This window comes from Adiantum capillus-veneris, chromosome 6 (genome assembly GCF_014529385.1).
Source record: "Adiantum capillus-veneris isolate H3 chromosome 6, ASM1452938v2, whole genome shotgun sequence".
Taxonomy (NCBI): Eukaryota; Viridiplantae; Streptophyta; class Polypodiopsida; order Polypodiales; family Pteridaceae; genus Adiantum; species Adiantum capillus-veneris.
Genome location: NC_140936.1, coordinates 96,537,345 through 96,553,175, shown reverse-complemented (window position 1 = coordinate 96,553,175; position 15,831 = coordinate 96,537,345). Strand labels below are relative to the sequence as shown.

General features: G+C 42.9%; 1 protein-coding gene across 1 annotated transcript in view; it reads left to right on the top strand.

Annotated features, from left to right (window-relative positions):
• The first annotated feature begins 4,863 nt into the window (after positions 1–4,863).
• LOC147455940 (NAD(P)-linked oxidoreductase superfamily protein) overlaps positions 4,864–15,831 on the top strand; it is a 32,793-nt gene continuing 21,825 nt past the window's right edge. Inside the window, exon 1 of the mRNA XM_086514570.1 lies at positions 4,864–5,149. Coding sequence (XP_086370696.1) covers positions 4,980–5,149 — 170 coding nt within the window. The 5' untranslated portion in view covers positions 4,864–4,979. The remainder of the gene's footprint in view (positions 5,150–15,831) is intronic.

Below are 15,831 nucleotides of genomic sequence, written 5' to 3'. Positions count from 1 at the left end.
CAGTTTCCTTGCTGGTGTCAAGTATATTAATGAGCAACTTATTTCTATAGGTAAGTCATTTCAGACAGTTCCCTTGTGCAGACTGTTTATGCCTTGCCATATTCTTACCAGACTTTTGCTAGTACTTGGAGACTTATGACCCAAGGAAATCCTGAAGTTGTCGAGTTTGATGCATTATGCACATTGCTGTTGCAAGAGTCACTTTCCAGAAAAAACAGGACTAGACAACATGCAGTTGAACGAGCTTTGATTGCTGCTCAAAGAAGGGTGGTAACAGCAATGCAACCACTTCTTATGGTTCTTATGTGAGTGGAAAATCACATGTTCCTAATGCTTCTACTGGCAAAAATTCGTATGGAAATTCAGGTGATAAGGGCAAAAAGAAGACGTGTTGCCATTATTGTAAAGCTAATGATCACTTAATCAAGCAGTGTCCTAAGTTGAAGGCCAAAGAGGCTAAGAAGAAAGAGGGTGGTTCTACTGCAAATGGTGGATCCACTACAAATGCAGCTATTGCTGAGTCTTCTGTGAAAGGAGACTGTGATGATGCAGAATGGGCTTTTAGTGCAGAATGTATTTATCATCCTGTTGTCCATGATGCATGCAAGTCAGTTGCTACAGATTCATATGTGTGGTATTTTGACAGTGGTGCTACAAAGCACATTACCTCACATCGTGATTTGTTCACCTCTCTTGAGTTTGTCCCTCACGAGAATTCAATTACTTGTGCCAACAATGCCTCTTATCTTGTTTAGGGGGTTGAAAAGATTATGCTTACTGCTGCAAATGGCAGTTCTTTCACACTTGTTGATGCACTTTATGTACCTGGGATCAAGAAGAATCTTTTGTCTATATCTGCACTTTCTAGACTTGGTCTTGTAGTAAAATTTGTGGATGAAAGATGTACATTACATGATCTTAGTTTTGGTGATGAAATTGTTGCATCTTGCATTTTATGCCGTGGGCTATATAAGCTCACTATGTATGACAAGTGTGGGCAGAATTTTGCAAATGCAGTTGTGGATTCAAAGGCTATTTTAGATGCAAAACTTTGGCATGCACGTTTTGGTCATCTGAATTTTGCTAGCTTGCTGCGTTTGCAAAACTCTGATATGGTTGTTTCTTTGCCACCTCTTGAAGCACCTGTCAAACATGTTTGTGAAGGCTGTATTTTGGGTAAGACACAATGTTCTAAGTTTCCAGAGGGTGGTTCAGTTAGGGCCACATGCAGGTTGCAGCTTGTGCATAGTGATGTTTGTGGGCCCATGCAAACTCCGTCGGAGAAATTACCTTTACTTCGTGACTTTCATTGACGATTACTCCAGGCATGCATGGGTATTTCCGCTTAAAGCGAAGTCCAAAGTTTTTATGTGCTTCAAATAATTTCTGGCTATGGCTGAAAATGTCTCGAAATGTACTATGGGAACCCCTCCATTCCGATCGAGGGGGGGAGTATATGTCTCATGAATTTAATGCATTTCTGGCTAGTCGTGGGATAAGACACCAATGTACAGTGCCTTATACACCTCAACAAAATGGTGTTGCTGAGAGGAAAAATAGATCACTTACAGAAATGGCACGATGTATGGTCAAACGTCAAGCTTTGCGGCATTCGTTTTGGCTTGAGGTCATCATGTGTGCCACTTATGTACTAAACAAGTGTCCTACGAAAGCTTTGCTATCTATTACTCCATATGAAGCATGGCATGATAGAAAGCCTTCTATTGAACACATGCGTGTTTTTGGCTGTTTGGCATATGCTTGGTGCCACAAACATAGTGCAAAAAATTGGATGATAAAGCTGTCAAATGTATTTTTGTTGGTTATAGTGTTGAAAGCAAAGGTTACAGGTTGTATCATCCACAAACAAAGCGTATCTTGGTCTCACGATATGTTGTGTTTGTGGAAGATTCTGTTCAGCCCTTGCTGTCATGTACTAGATAGAGACAGTAATGTCAGCTCACAGGACATTTTTGACACTTTGTTGCCTCGTTTCAATGGTGGAAGTTACCATGTTGATTCTAATGAGGCAAATGTACACCCTATGGGGGTTTTTGAAAATGTTACAGATCATCCTATTACTGGAAGTACATGATGTACTTGATGAGGAAAGGGTTGAAAATGAGCAGGCTAGAGGTATGCCAAAATGGCTGGTGTATACATTGTGTGACAGTAAATTGGATGCACCTTTGTCTAGTCGTACTTGTTCAGGCTCTCGCCATGCATCTTATGCATCCGATTGTTATGCTTTGGCTGTGTCTAGCTTACATGATGTTGAGGAACCTCTGTCTTTTGATGAAGCATATAATTCGAAAAATTGGATGGCTGCCATGCAATCAGAATATGATGCACTTATAGAAAATGAGACATGGACTTTATGTGATTTGCCTCTTGGCAAAAAGCCATTGGTACAAATGGATCTACAAGTTGAAACGCAAGCCAGATGGTGAGATTGATCGCTATAAGGCTCGACTTGTTGCAAAGGGTTATGCACAACAAAAAGGCATAGATTATGAAGAGACTTTTGCTCCCACTTGTCGTATGACTACCGAGCATTTTCTATGTGCATTGCAAGCTCATTTTGGTTGGGATTATCATTCGTCATACATTGTTACTTCTTTCTTGAATAATGACATATTTGAGGAAGTTTATGTAACGCAGCCTCGCGGTTTTGTTAAGAAAGGACAAGAGGATAAGGTGTGCAAATGTAACAAAGCTTTGTATGGATTGAAGCAATCTCCTCGTGCTTGGTATGAGAAGGCTGACACTCATTTGGTCAAACAAGGCTTTCGTAATAGTCCAACACAAAGCACATTGTATGTAAAGTGTGAGGGTGATGTACTTCTCATTGTGGTTCTTTATGTAGATGATTTGCTGATTACTGGACCAAATGAGAGACATATTGCTGAATTTAAGGCTGATTTGAATGCTACTTTCAAGATGAAAGATTTGGGGATGTTGCATCACTACTTGGGTATACAATTCAAGCAGTGTGATGGTAGTATTGCCTTGTGTCAGAAAAGTTACATAGAGAAATTGCTATGTAAGTTTGGACTTGAGGATTGCAAACCTATTGCCACTCCCATGGAAACAGGTTTGAAATTGAGTTTTCATGACACTGGTGATTCTGCAGATGTCGGTCTTTACCAAACTGTTGTTGGATGCCTCATATATGTATGTAACACGAGGCCAGATATTCAGTTTGCAATCTCACAGGTCAACATATTTATGCATAGCCTAAGGTCTAAGCATTGGCAGGCTGTCAAGAGGATTTTCCACTAGTTGAGTGGCACTTTACATCTTGGCTTGTTTTATCCCAAGGGGGGATCATTGTCGCCAGACTTACATGATTTTTCGGACTCAGATTGGGCTGGTTGTTTTGACACGCGAGTGTCCACAAGTGGTTTTTGTTTCATGCTTGGCAATTCATGTATATCATGGTTGAGCACGTAGCAACCTACTGTGGCCACTTCTAGTTGTGAGGCTGAGTACATGGCAGTCTTCATAGCTACGATTGAGTGTGTATGGCTCAGACGCCTAATGGCTGATTTGGGTGTTGGATAGGACATTGCCAACACTATCTAAAATGACAGTCAAAGCACATTGGCAGTTGCGAGGAACCCAGTTTTTCATGCTCGCACAAAGCACATTGAGGTGCATTACCACTATGTCAGGGAGAGGCTCTCAACAGGAGAGATTAGCTTTGGATTATGTGCCAACACAGGACAAACTTGCATATCTTTTCACAAAGGCATTGTCTCGTGAGAAGTTGCGAAGCTTTTCGCAAAGCTTTGGGCTTACTCCCTTTTGTGGACTGATCATGTCCTCAGGGCATGGCACTTCCCTTTACTTATGTGCCAGCTTTCATTCATCGCATCACTCCATTGGGGATTTTTTACCATATACATGTGGTAGTGATGTGTGTGAACACACTTAGGACAGTCGCGGCATTTTTTCCCTCACTAGGAGGTTTTCCCCCCCGTGCATTGCATATACGCCCATCATTCTAGGGCTATCTATCTTTCCATGCACACTAAGTAATACACTCTCTATTGTGTGCCTTGAGCTTCCTTCGTCTTCTCCAAGCTGTGTGTGTTTTCCTGCAACCCTAATTTTAACAAGCTCAAAAGAGATGTCATGAAGGTTGTGTCGCCTTCTCACCAAAATCGCCTCAATCAGAGAATGTGAGCTAGGAGGGTATTGGAGATGCTTCCAGGATGCCGAAGCCTGCTCTAATATTAATTGTTAGAAATATTGTTGCATGAATGCACACGAAGATGGAGAAGATGAAGGAGAAGATCAGTAGCACACAACATAGGAAATAATAGTAATACAAAGATAAGACTTACCCTGGAGTGATGGTCGTATATACAAGCCGAGCGAAAAAAATCTCCTAACAAGGGGAAAAAGTGCCCGAAGATCCTAAATGTGTTCACACACATAACTACCGTAATATGGTAACACTGTTTTGCTATGCACAATTCATTGAAATGTTGCACGCTCAATGCTAATGGCACTTCACAATTAGAGAGCCATATGTAGCCTGTTTACATGTAGATTTCTTAGTGTAGTGGGTGGTTGAATCACCCTCAATGAACGCTTGGCTCTATTTTCAATAGTTGAGCGCTGATCTTGTGTTTTCAAGGGCTCTCTACGTGGGGCTTTTAAGGGCCTATGAGGGAGGCTTTTTGAGTCCTACTAAATGGCTCATGTTACACATCACGACTTTGATGTCATTGATGTTGATCCACATGCCACATTTGTTAGTTTGAACTTTGCTTGATTATTAGCCACAAATGTCTGCACTAGAGGACTTTATGCCCTTGAATCGCCTTGATGTCGATCCAGATTCCACACAATCCCAATTTTGTAAGGTCAGTTTCATAAAAGCAAACGCAGTGCACCACCCGTACTCTCTCTCTCTCTCTCTCTCTCTCTCTCTCTCTCTGTCTTCCATGCATGCGTTGTAGTTGTGAGCGATGGCGAGCTTAGGCTTGTGTGAGCTGGGGCGCACAGGCCTTCGAGTGAGCAAGTTGGCCTTCGGGGCGTCCCCGCTAGGCAATGTTTTCGGCGATGTCAAGGAGGAGGACGCCATCGCTTCTGTTCATGAGGCTGCCCGCCTGGGCATCAACTTCTTCGACACTTCCCCGTAAGAGTCCCTCTAGAGTGTGCAAGCGTCACACACACACACACACACCCACACACACACACACAGAGAGAGAGAGAGAGAGAGAGAGAGAGAGAGAGAGAGAGAGAGAGAGAGAGAGAGAGAGAGCAATTTTAAGGTGTAAGGTATTTAGATGAAGGTAGTTCTACTTGTTCACTCCGAATAAATCTATCAAAAAGGAGCTGTGGTCATTTGTCTAAGTTTAACAGGAGAATTAGAGGGATGTCCAAGACCTTTATTTTCATATGTTCATATTAAGAGTGGTTTGAGGATGCATATCAAAGCACAGTTAAGCTTAGATATTTTGTACACATCATTGATGGTGGCAGGAATTGTCTCTCTTGCTTATTGGTTAACTTGGTCTCATATTAAGGAAATTCTTGTGGGATTTTTTATAATGGAAAATCTGATGACCTTCATGAAGCACAGAAGTGACATTGCCCCACCATAATGCCTGAGTAGAAGGAGATGGTTCTTAACATTTCGATAACCTTTAAGGATGTTCTCGTAGACAGAAAACGGGCTGCACAAGGCATGGGAAAAAATTGGGGGACCAGTACATATTTTTCCTGGTTTTTTGCCCATTTCTCTTGATTGTGGGACCTATTTGGAGGTCAAGCATTTTGTCCCTATATAGGGGGTCTCTCTCTCTCGTGTGTCTTATCTGCTAGCATTTTTTCTCTAGCTTTTTCTCTCTCCTGTAGCGCTTTTGTTGGATCACCTCTCTCTCTATGTGCCTTTTTATTTTGCAGGTTCACTCCTTGGTCCTCTCTTGCCCTAGGCTACCTCTCCTCTTGCAGCATCCTTGCAAGGACGGGGATGCTCTCAAGGTTTCACGTGTGGAGGTTATTTCAATGTTGCCACTATTTTCAGCCATATGCTTCGTATTTTAAGAGGTTTAAGGGGACCCAGAGTTGGCTCACTATATCAATGCAGCCCTAGTCCACTCTTTGGTCATCTTGTATCATTCTCCCTCTGGAGTTATTGAGTTTCCGGCTTCACCTCTCTCTCTCTCTCTCTCTCTCTCTCTCTCTCCAGCTTACTGAGGATGGTTTTGTGACGAGGCCCAGATACTGTGACACCCACTTATCTCACACCAGCTTCGGATCGAGATTGGTAGATACAACCAAGTACTAGTAGAGGCTAGGACATGTCTCCTATGTCACATGGAGCTTGAGATAGAGTTGCAGTATGCATGCCACTGCCCATTTTACTATGAGATACGAGGCCGCTTTCACTGCCTATTCAGAGAGGGCTTTGGACCACTCTCTAGAGTCATGGGGTATGAGGACCAGAGATGTCTGGGGCTCTTTTTGCTCGAGCTGCGCAAACACAGAGAGAGCCTGATGAGAGGAGAGGCTAGCCAGTCTCAGAGACGGATCATAGACTTCTCTAGAGTGGACACTGGGCAGCCAGAGGTGCAGCTACCACCCCAGAGCTCACATTCTCCTCACACCAGAGGCATGTTGATTGATCGAGCGACCGAGCTAGGGAGATGTGACAAACTTGGACACTCCAAGTCAAGATTCTACCGCGACACAGCAGAGATTCACTTCAAAACAGTTCACAGTTCACATTTGATTCGACACGGCCCGACGGAGTTCCGTGCCTAGAGATATTGGCCCCAAAGACTTGCGTCTCTTTCGGTATTTCTTTTTGTATTAATCTGATTTCAAAGTACAAGGGAGTGGGAGGGTTCTCACTCTCAGACTCTGCGTCCAGGTGCTATGAGAAGTGGGAGCCCAAACTGCTTATTTATTCATCACAAGGGATGCCAAAAGCAAAGCCCCAAAAGCTGTCCTTTATAAAAGCATATAAAAATAACCAAAAGCTCTCAAGCTTCTCAGCCAATTTGCGTAGAATTTTAGGTTGCTTTTTCTCATGCAAAGTCAGTTGGCTTTTTTGTCCGTACGCACTGCCATGTCAGCAGCCCAGCGTAAAACACGCTGCGTTTTCCGAAATTTGCCGTGCATTGCCACGTCAGCCCTGCAGCGTAATTTTCGTGACTGTTTTTGCTCTGTGTCCGGTCTGCTACCCACTTGATGGCGTGTCTAGGGCTATGCCACATCACCGGTTTGTGACATAACCCCCCTCTTGAAAGCATTGTAATCGCCCTCGATTATGCCTGCAAAATAGACATAGGCCATAAACTGTCTTAGTAGACACTGACTGTTAGTACCGACGCATTAGGAACACACATCTAGCACATGTACCAATCGACAATCACATCACAGGACATCACTTGACATCACAGGACATCACATGACAAATCACGTTCAAAATTCATTCGGATCTCAAACCATGATGAATTGGCAACGTATTTAGCAATCGCATCTAGTTCCAGTTGGGACCTCATAGATGCCCGATTAACTAATCCTTATTGCAACCATGTCTATCGAGATCTTTCAGTCCGAAGTGCTGCAGTCATTTCGTCTATTAGTTCTTGCACTTAGACAAGTCAAGAACAAATCAGTATCATATTATCGGGAATTCCAGTTTGTAAATCATATAGCAAAATACTGTTAGCCCACCGTATCCTTGAAACTCAAAAGAGACATCAGTGACTTTAGTATCAAAAATCGGGGCAATCTGTTGACAAAGGAGTGGAGCGACTCCCCTCTTGTGCATACCCGTTGCACCAAATTCCGTCCAAGCTGAGTTCGGGGTTCGATTTGGAATAGACTATGCTAAACCAAAAGCTTCAAGATAAAGGTCCACAATCTGAGGAGTATCTGCCAGGTTCTCCTCCATCCTTCAATGCGGGATAGTTCTTGAATTTAACCAAGAACTGCCTTATCATTTTACCTTTTACCTTTCTATTTTATGTGCCAAAATCTGGTATGGAGCGAGTATCTCCTCGTTTTCTGTAATAGACTTGGACACTCTAAGTCAAGAATCTACCATGACAGCACCAGATAACCACTTCAAAACATTAACAGTTCACAATTGATTCAACACTGGCCTGCCGGAGTTCCGTGCCCAGAGATATTGGCCCCAAAGACTGGCGCCCCTTTCGGTATTTCTCTTTGTATTAATCTGAGTTCAAAGTACAAGAGTGCGAGCAGGCGCTCACACTCGGACTCTGCGTCCAGATGCTCTGAGTTGTGAGAGGCGTGCTCACATATTTAAAGAGTACAAGGGATGCCAAAAGCAGAGCCCCAAAAGCTTCTTTTTAAAAGCTGAAAACTTAAAAGCTTTCATAAATAAAGCTGAAGGAATCTCTCTTTCTCAAGCTCTTATGCTTTAATAAAGCAACGTTCAAAAAGCAAGAGTCTCTCTCTCTTTCTCATGCTGTTTTGCGTAGCAAAAAGCAAGGCCAAAATCTGAGCCGTAAATCACGGACGTCCGTACTGTTGCTACGTGGCCAGTCCTCCGCAGTTTACGGGACAGTCAGACACGTCAGCATTTTCTGATGCTCTCCGGGGTTCCCACAGGGTAGAGAGTATCTCCGGGGGTCTGTAGGGCTGATGTGTGTTGCAATGGACAGCCACGTCATCAGTTTGTGACATACCCCACTCTTGAAAGCATTGTAATTGCCCTCGATTACAGTTGCAAAACAGACAGAAGCCATAAACTGTCTTAACAGACACTAAGTGTTGATAGCGACGCACTAGGAACACACATCTAGCACATGTACCAATCGATGGTCACATCACATGACATCACAAGACATCATCTGATATCACAGGACATCACATGACAAATCACATTCAACATTCATTCGGATCTTAGACGATGATTTATCGGCAATGTAGCTAGCAATCGCATCTAGATCCAATTGGGACCTCATAGACGTCAGATTGACTAACCCCTATTGCAACCATGTCTATTCGAGATCAATTAGACCAAAATGCTGCAGTCATTTCGTCTATCAGTTCCTGCACTTAAAAAAACAAGTCAAGAACAAATCAGTTTCATATTCCGGAATTCCATTTCATAAAGTCATATAGCAGAATACTGTCAGCTCTCAGTATCCTTGAAGCTCAAAGAGACATTAGTGACTTTAGTACACAAAAATCAAGGCATCTGTTGACAAAGGAGCGGAGTAACTCCCCTCTTGTGCATCCCACTGCACCAGATCTCCGGCCAAGCTGAATTCTGTGTTCCATTTGGAGTAGACTATTCTAAACCAAAAGCTTCGAGGTAAAGTTTCACAATCTGAGGAGTATCTGCTAGGTCCTCCTCCATCCACTTCGCATCCAATGCAGGATAGTTCTTGAACTTAACCAAGAACCGCCTTCGGACTTTACCTTTATTCTTTGTGTCCTTATGTGCCAAAATCTGTTCAGGAACAAGGATCTCCTCGTTTTCTTCCACTTCGGGTTGCTCATCAGGCTCCCCATCATCAAGCACATCACCTTTAAAAGGTTTCAAGAGACTCACATGGAATGCATTGTGAATCCTCCAAGTGTCAGGCAGTTTCAGTCGGAAGGAGACATCATTGATCTTTTTAGAGATCTGGAAAGGTCCATAGTATCACATACTAAGCTTTGGAAAAAGCTTCTCCTTTCCCTTCTTCTTTCTCAGGCGTGCCTTCTCAAAACGTAAGAGCACCCATTCATCCTCCTTCAAGTTCAAATCGCGACGATGGCGATTCTATGCCTTTTTCTATCGTTCTTGAGATTTTTGCAAAGCCTCGCGGACCTTGGCAAAAGCCGTGTCTAAGTCGCGCGTATATTCATCCGCTTCAAAAATCTTATCTTCCGTGCTTATGAAGGGTGGAACCTTCACAACACCTTCAACAATCTCAAATGGCGCCTTCCCCGTCGAAGAGTGTATCGTGTTATTGTAGGCAAATTCCACCAAAGGTAGATACTTTTCCCATTGAGTCTTCTGATCCGAGATATAAGACTTCAATAAATCTAAAACCATTGAATTGGCAATCTCAGATTGCCTGTCAGTCTACAGGTGGAACGATGACGAGAACTACAACCGCGTGCCAATGTTCTCCCAAATTGCCTTCCAAAACAAACTCGTAAATTTGGGGTCCCTGTCGGAGACAATTGTCTTAGGCATGCCATGTAATCTGAAGATCTGGGCCACAAACAGTCTCGCTAAGTGATCCGGCTTGACTGTTTTCTTCATTGGAATGAAATGAGTATGCTTGCTAAATCTGTCAATAACAGTCCAGATACCATCGTGACCACTCTGTGTTCTCGGGAGATCAAAAATGAAATCTATTGCAATACTTTCCCAGGGGCAGGTGGGTATGGGCAAAGGCTGTAAAAATCCCTGTGCTTCATGCCTGTCAAACTTGACCTTTTGGCATACCAAGCAACTGTGCACAAACTCTTCCACATCCTTCTTGAGTCTCGGCCAAAAGAAGTGTCTCTCTATCCCTTTCATGGTGGTAGTGATGCCGCGGTGACCCTAAAAAGGTGGACAGTGGCATTCAGTCATAACCTTTTCCCTCAATGGCTGTGTAACGCACAACATGGTTTTTCTCATCAAGTAGCCATCCCGAATGGAATATCCCGCTACTGTCTTCCCATTCTGTATCTGTGTAAAAACGTCTGCAAAATTTGGATCTGTGGCATACTGGTCGACCATATCCTCGAAGCTTCTATGATGTATCGCGGAAATAGCCAGAACCAATGGCTTTCGAGACAAAGCAACTGCCACCACATTCTTCTGTCCCTGAACATGGACAATCTAGAAGTGAAACTGTGACAAGATGTTCGCCCACCGCATCTGCTTTTCCGATAGCTGCTTCTGTGACAAGAAGTAGCGCACACTTTGATGGTCTGTAAAGACAGTAAAATCCGCTACGAGTTGGTAGTGCTACCATTGAGTAAGAGCACGGATAACCGCCAAAAGCTCTTTCTCATAAATCTGTGCTGTCACTTCCGGCCTTAATAACAATCGCCTCTCGTAAGCAATGACATGGCCTTCTTGCATTAAGACCGCACCCAGACTACGACCACAAGCATCACAATATACTTCAAAAGACTTTTGCAAGTCCGGCAGAGTCAAAACTGGTCCCGTAGTCAATTTCTCTTTCAAAGTCTGAAAGGCAGTCATCTCTGTGGGTCCACACGAGAAAGGGACTCCTTTTTGTGTCAAGATATGCAAAGGGGAAGCAACCTTAGCAAACTTTTGAATGAACCGCCTGTAGTACGAACACAGTCCCAAGAAGCTTCTAACTTCATGGACATTCTTCAAATCGGGCCAATCACGGATAGTCTCTATCTTGGCCGGATCCATTTGCAGTCCTGCTACTGACACAATGTGTCCCAAAAAGTGTATCTGTGGTAGGAAAAATTCACTTTTCTTTGCATTAATCACTAACTTGTGATCTCGTAATGCTTGGAAGACCTGAAGCAGATGATCTCTATGTTCTGCCTCATTCTTTGAGAAAACAATGATATCGTCAAAGAAAGTGCCAACAAATAGCCCTGTACTCTTGAAAAATCCTGTCCATCATCCGGTTAAATGTCGCAGGAGCATTGGTTAAGCCAAAAGGCATCACCAAAAACTCAAATAACCCAAAAGTCGTCCGAAATACTGTCTTGTAGACGTCTCCCGACGCGATTCTGATCTGATGATATCCACTCTTCAAATCAATCCTGCTAAAGCACAAGGATCCCTGTAATCTGTCGAGTATATCATTGATCCTAGCAATTGGAAATCTGTTCTTGATGGTGATTTTGTTGAGAGCTCTATATTCGATGCACATTCTCCAAGATCCATCTTTCTTCAAAACCAACAACACTGGAGAGCAATACGGTGAAGTACTAGGTTGGACAAGGCCCTTTTCCAAGAGGTCTTTTACTTGGTTCATAATCTCTTCATTCTGTGTTCGGCTCACATGGTAAGTGTCACAAACGGGAGCGCATAACAATATAAAATATACTCGGGTAAATAGAATTTATCACTTAATACTGAAGCCAAAGGATATAGAGAGAAATAAATAGAGAGAGAGATAGAGAGTGAGAAGATCGACACAGTACTGGGGACCAGAAGATGGGTTGGTCCCCCCCCTCGTAATAGTATCTTTATTACTGAGGAGAAGTCTTTACAAGCACTTGAACCGAACGTATTACCGTGTTTGTTCTAGAATAAGACTTGATGGTTCCCGGAAGCCTCGGCTTCCGATTCCTAGGGCAAAACCCTATTCCAAGGAACTTCCGTTCCATATTCCAAATCCTTGAAAACCAAGGTTCTCGCCTCTGGATCTCACCTTCCAGACTCAGGGCATGATATCCCTGCAACTCTCTTTTCCAACTTTGTTTCCAGAGTCCTCTTCCCGCAGAACAACTCTGCTTTCCCGGACACGAAGTCCTTACTTGGGAATCCCAACTTCCGGATCACAACTTGAGAGACTATCTCTCTCCGATCCGTGGATCTACTTCCCAAACTCGGGTACGAAACCCTTGGGTTGATCTAGCTCTAGTTCCTCAGAGCGCTTTTCTCCTACAGAGGCTCATGTCTTCCTCTGCTCCTACTCCCTCACGAAGAGGAAGTACACTTGCAATCAAATACTTAGAGATCATAACATGAAAATCGTACCTTTAGAGTCGCGATGCTCGTAACGCAACTCGGTTCTCGAAAAAGCAATTCCCCGGAAGAGATCTCTACATAGAAAATCCTCTCTTCCAATCCTACACACAAAAGAGGTGTGTTCTCGGGTTCCTTCTCGTAAATCAGCCCCGTCTACGACGTTTTAGGGCTGAAAACAAGAAAAACAGCAGATTGTCCTAAAATTGTAGAGGTCCAACTGAACTGTCGGGGAGAAATCGGAAAGATTCCAAATCTTGCTCAATGGTGAGTTGAGCTAGTCCTTTCTCAAAAGAGAACTTAAAAATTAAATTAAACAAAAATTCAAAAATTCAATAATTCAACACTTACCTTACCGGTTCATGTCTTTCCTCTAGTACCTCGAGGATATCCTTCACCTTTCATTAAAGCTCCGAGCCATGTAAGAACTCGTCGTTCTCGTCTTTCCAACAGATTGGATGTTTCCTTATCCGAGAATCTGTTAACTCAACTCCACCTTCTCAATTCCGAGAAGAATAATCCTCCAAAAATCAATTCTAAGTCTATGTCCTTGCGCATAGCCTTGCTCTATTAGTCCTGAGGATATTATACCTCTTGTGTCCTCCCGCATAGGGCATGTCGAGAGCATTAAGCTCATGTGAATCTTCCTGCGGCAGACAAAGCGTATCATCTTACCAAAGTAAGTTCTTATTCCGTGCCTTTGCTTTGGGTAGGCAAATTGTTCTGATCCAAAGTTTCCTTATCCTAGACTTTGTTAACTTGAGTCCGTCTTCTCAAATTCGAGAAGAATAATCTTCCTAGAAATCAATCTAGGTATCTGTCCTTGCGCATAATCCTGCGCTGTTAGTCCAGAGGGTATTAAACCTCTTGTGTCCTCCCACATAGGGAATGCCCAAGTCATAGAGCATTAAGCTCGATGTCTTTCTTTCACAATTTGCGATCACCTTAAAGAAGGTTCTTGTTCCGGGCCGTCGCTCAACGTAAGCGGACGATTCCAATCCGAAGATTCCTTGTGCACGGCGGTACTTCCTTCCAATCTTTTCCTCCTGCGAGTTATTACCACTAGCAGTGTTTTCCGGACGCCCATTAGAGTCTCTTCCTTACAGAATCATAAAAAATGATTCACCTTGCGAGCATCAATGACACCTTGCAAAATCTCAGGTTGATAGGATTCTAGCCATAGCATTTTCTGAACGTACGTTCAAACCCGGTTCACATTAGAGCGAACCCTTTTTGATTCTCAGGGCTATGTAATTCTTACCATTTTGAAACGGTTGGCGAACTATATTCTTACGAACATAATAGTTCGAATTTATTCCAGCAGCGTGTAAATGCTACATGACCTGCTCATGGAGAAACATATACCGCAACCAAAAGTTGCTACTGTAATGGTAAAAGCAGTAAAAGCACATAGCATACTCAATGATCAACGACCATCAGAAAACCTCTTCTCCGTAGCAGTGTGACATGAAACGTTTCGTGGTTTCGGTCGTTTCGGGGTTTCGAGGTTTTGAAACGTTTCGTTTCATAGCCTCAAAAACATGAAACAAGTTTCATAAACGACATTAAATTAATAAAATATGATAATTATGTATACAATGTAGCACACATGACTCTAGATTTTAATGTCCATAAGTAAGAGAGAGAGAGAGAGAGAGAGAGAGAGAGAGAGAGAGAGAGAGAGAGAGAGAGAGAGAGAGAGAGAGAGAGACGTGCTCACTGCTTAGAAGTGACTTCAAGCGAGCACAATCAAAGAGATGTTTAGTATTGATGAAAGTTAAAACACAGCCACTAGTTTCATGGATCATAATTGATGCATCATTGATTCATATAGCAAAGTACTTCTATTGAACAAAGTTCAAACTTAATTCAATGTCACAAACCATAAGTTTTAGGGACCACAATCATCTGTTAACTGGAGCTAGATCTCAAAAAAATGGAAAAAAAGCCCCAATTTTAAACGTTTCATAAAAAATGCCTGTCCGTTTCATGCGTTTTGGCAAAACGTTTCATAGGTTTCGGGGTTTCATCTGCATGAAACGCGTTTTTATGTCACACTGCTCCGTAGAGAAACTCAAATTCCTTCTACCGAACACATCTCAAATAGAGATTCTCGTGTCGGAATATCCTTGCGCACAAAAAGGCGCTCAAGAGAGTATAACAAACTCTCGTCCAGTTCCTTGGCATAGGTCTACATCTTCGTGTGTTATCCATGTACCCAAAGGTGTACATAAGTTTCAATGAGCCTGGGAAATTACCTTCCCTTCGTAAGATCCTTAGAGCAAAGACGCTCAACCTGACGATCCCTTGGCTCAATCTCAGAGCAAAACCTGCTCATCAAATAAACTAGGATTTTATTCCTTAGATTCCTTGATCACAGGCCGTAGTCGTCACTTGTTCCTTTCCTCGTAAAGAGAGTATTCCTTACGAAAAGCCTATTATATCTTCCCTTACCGGGTAGGGGGTGTGGGCTTAAAGAGTACTTAAGCTCCATGAAAGCTTTTCTTTGCTTGAAAGCTCAGAATGGTTCCTTCATAATTTCCTACCCGCAATAGCAGGTAATTTGTTGGAGAACTACCGGATACCAGATCAATCATGGACCTTCCAAATGGTTAAGCAAAGTAGTTCATTGTATAAAACAATGTTCTGACTCAACCTTACTCTCATAGACACTCGAGTGATTGTCCTGGTTAGACACGTACATATCTCGTGCATAAAAGCAATACGCAGTTGATGAGTTTCTCAAAGATTTAACTTTGATCAAAGACCTGCCCTCTCACTTAAAGTTTGAGGGTCTTCGCCTATTATGTCTTCCCTTACCGGGTAGGGGGTGTGGGCTTAAAGAGTACTCAAGCTCCATGAAAGCTTTTCTTTGCTTGAAAGCTCAGAATGGTTCCTTAATAATTTCCTACCTGCAATAGCAGGTAATTTGTTGGAGAACTACCGGATACTAGATCAATCATGGACCTTCCGGATGGCAGTTCATCGTATAAAACAATGTTCTGACTCAACCTTACTCTCATAAACACTCGAGAGGTCCTGGTTAGACACGTGCATATCTCATGCATAAAAGCAATACGCAGTTGATGAGTTCCTCAAAGATTTAACTTTGATCAAAGACCTGCCCTCTCACTTAAAGTTTGAGGGTCTTCTATTCAAAAACTCAG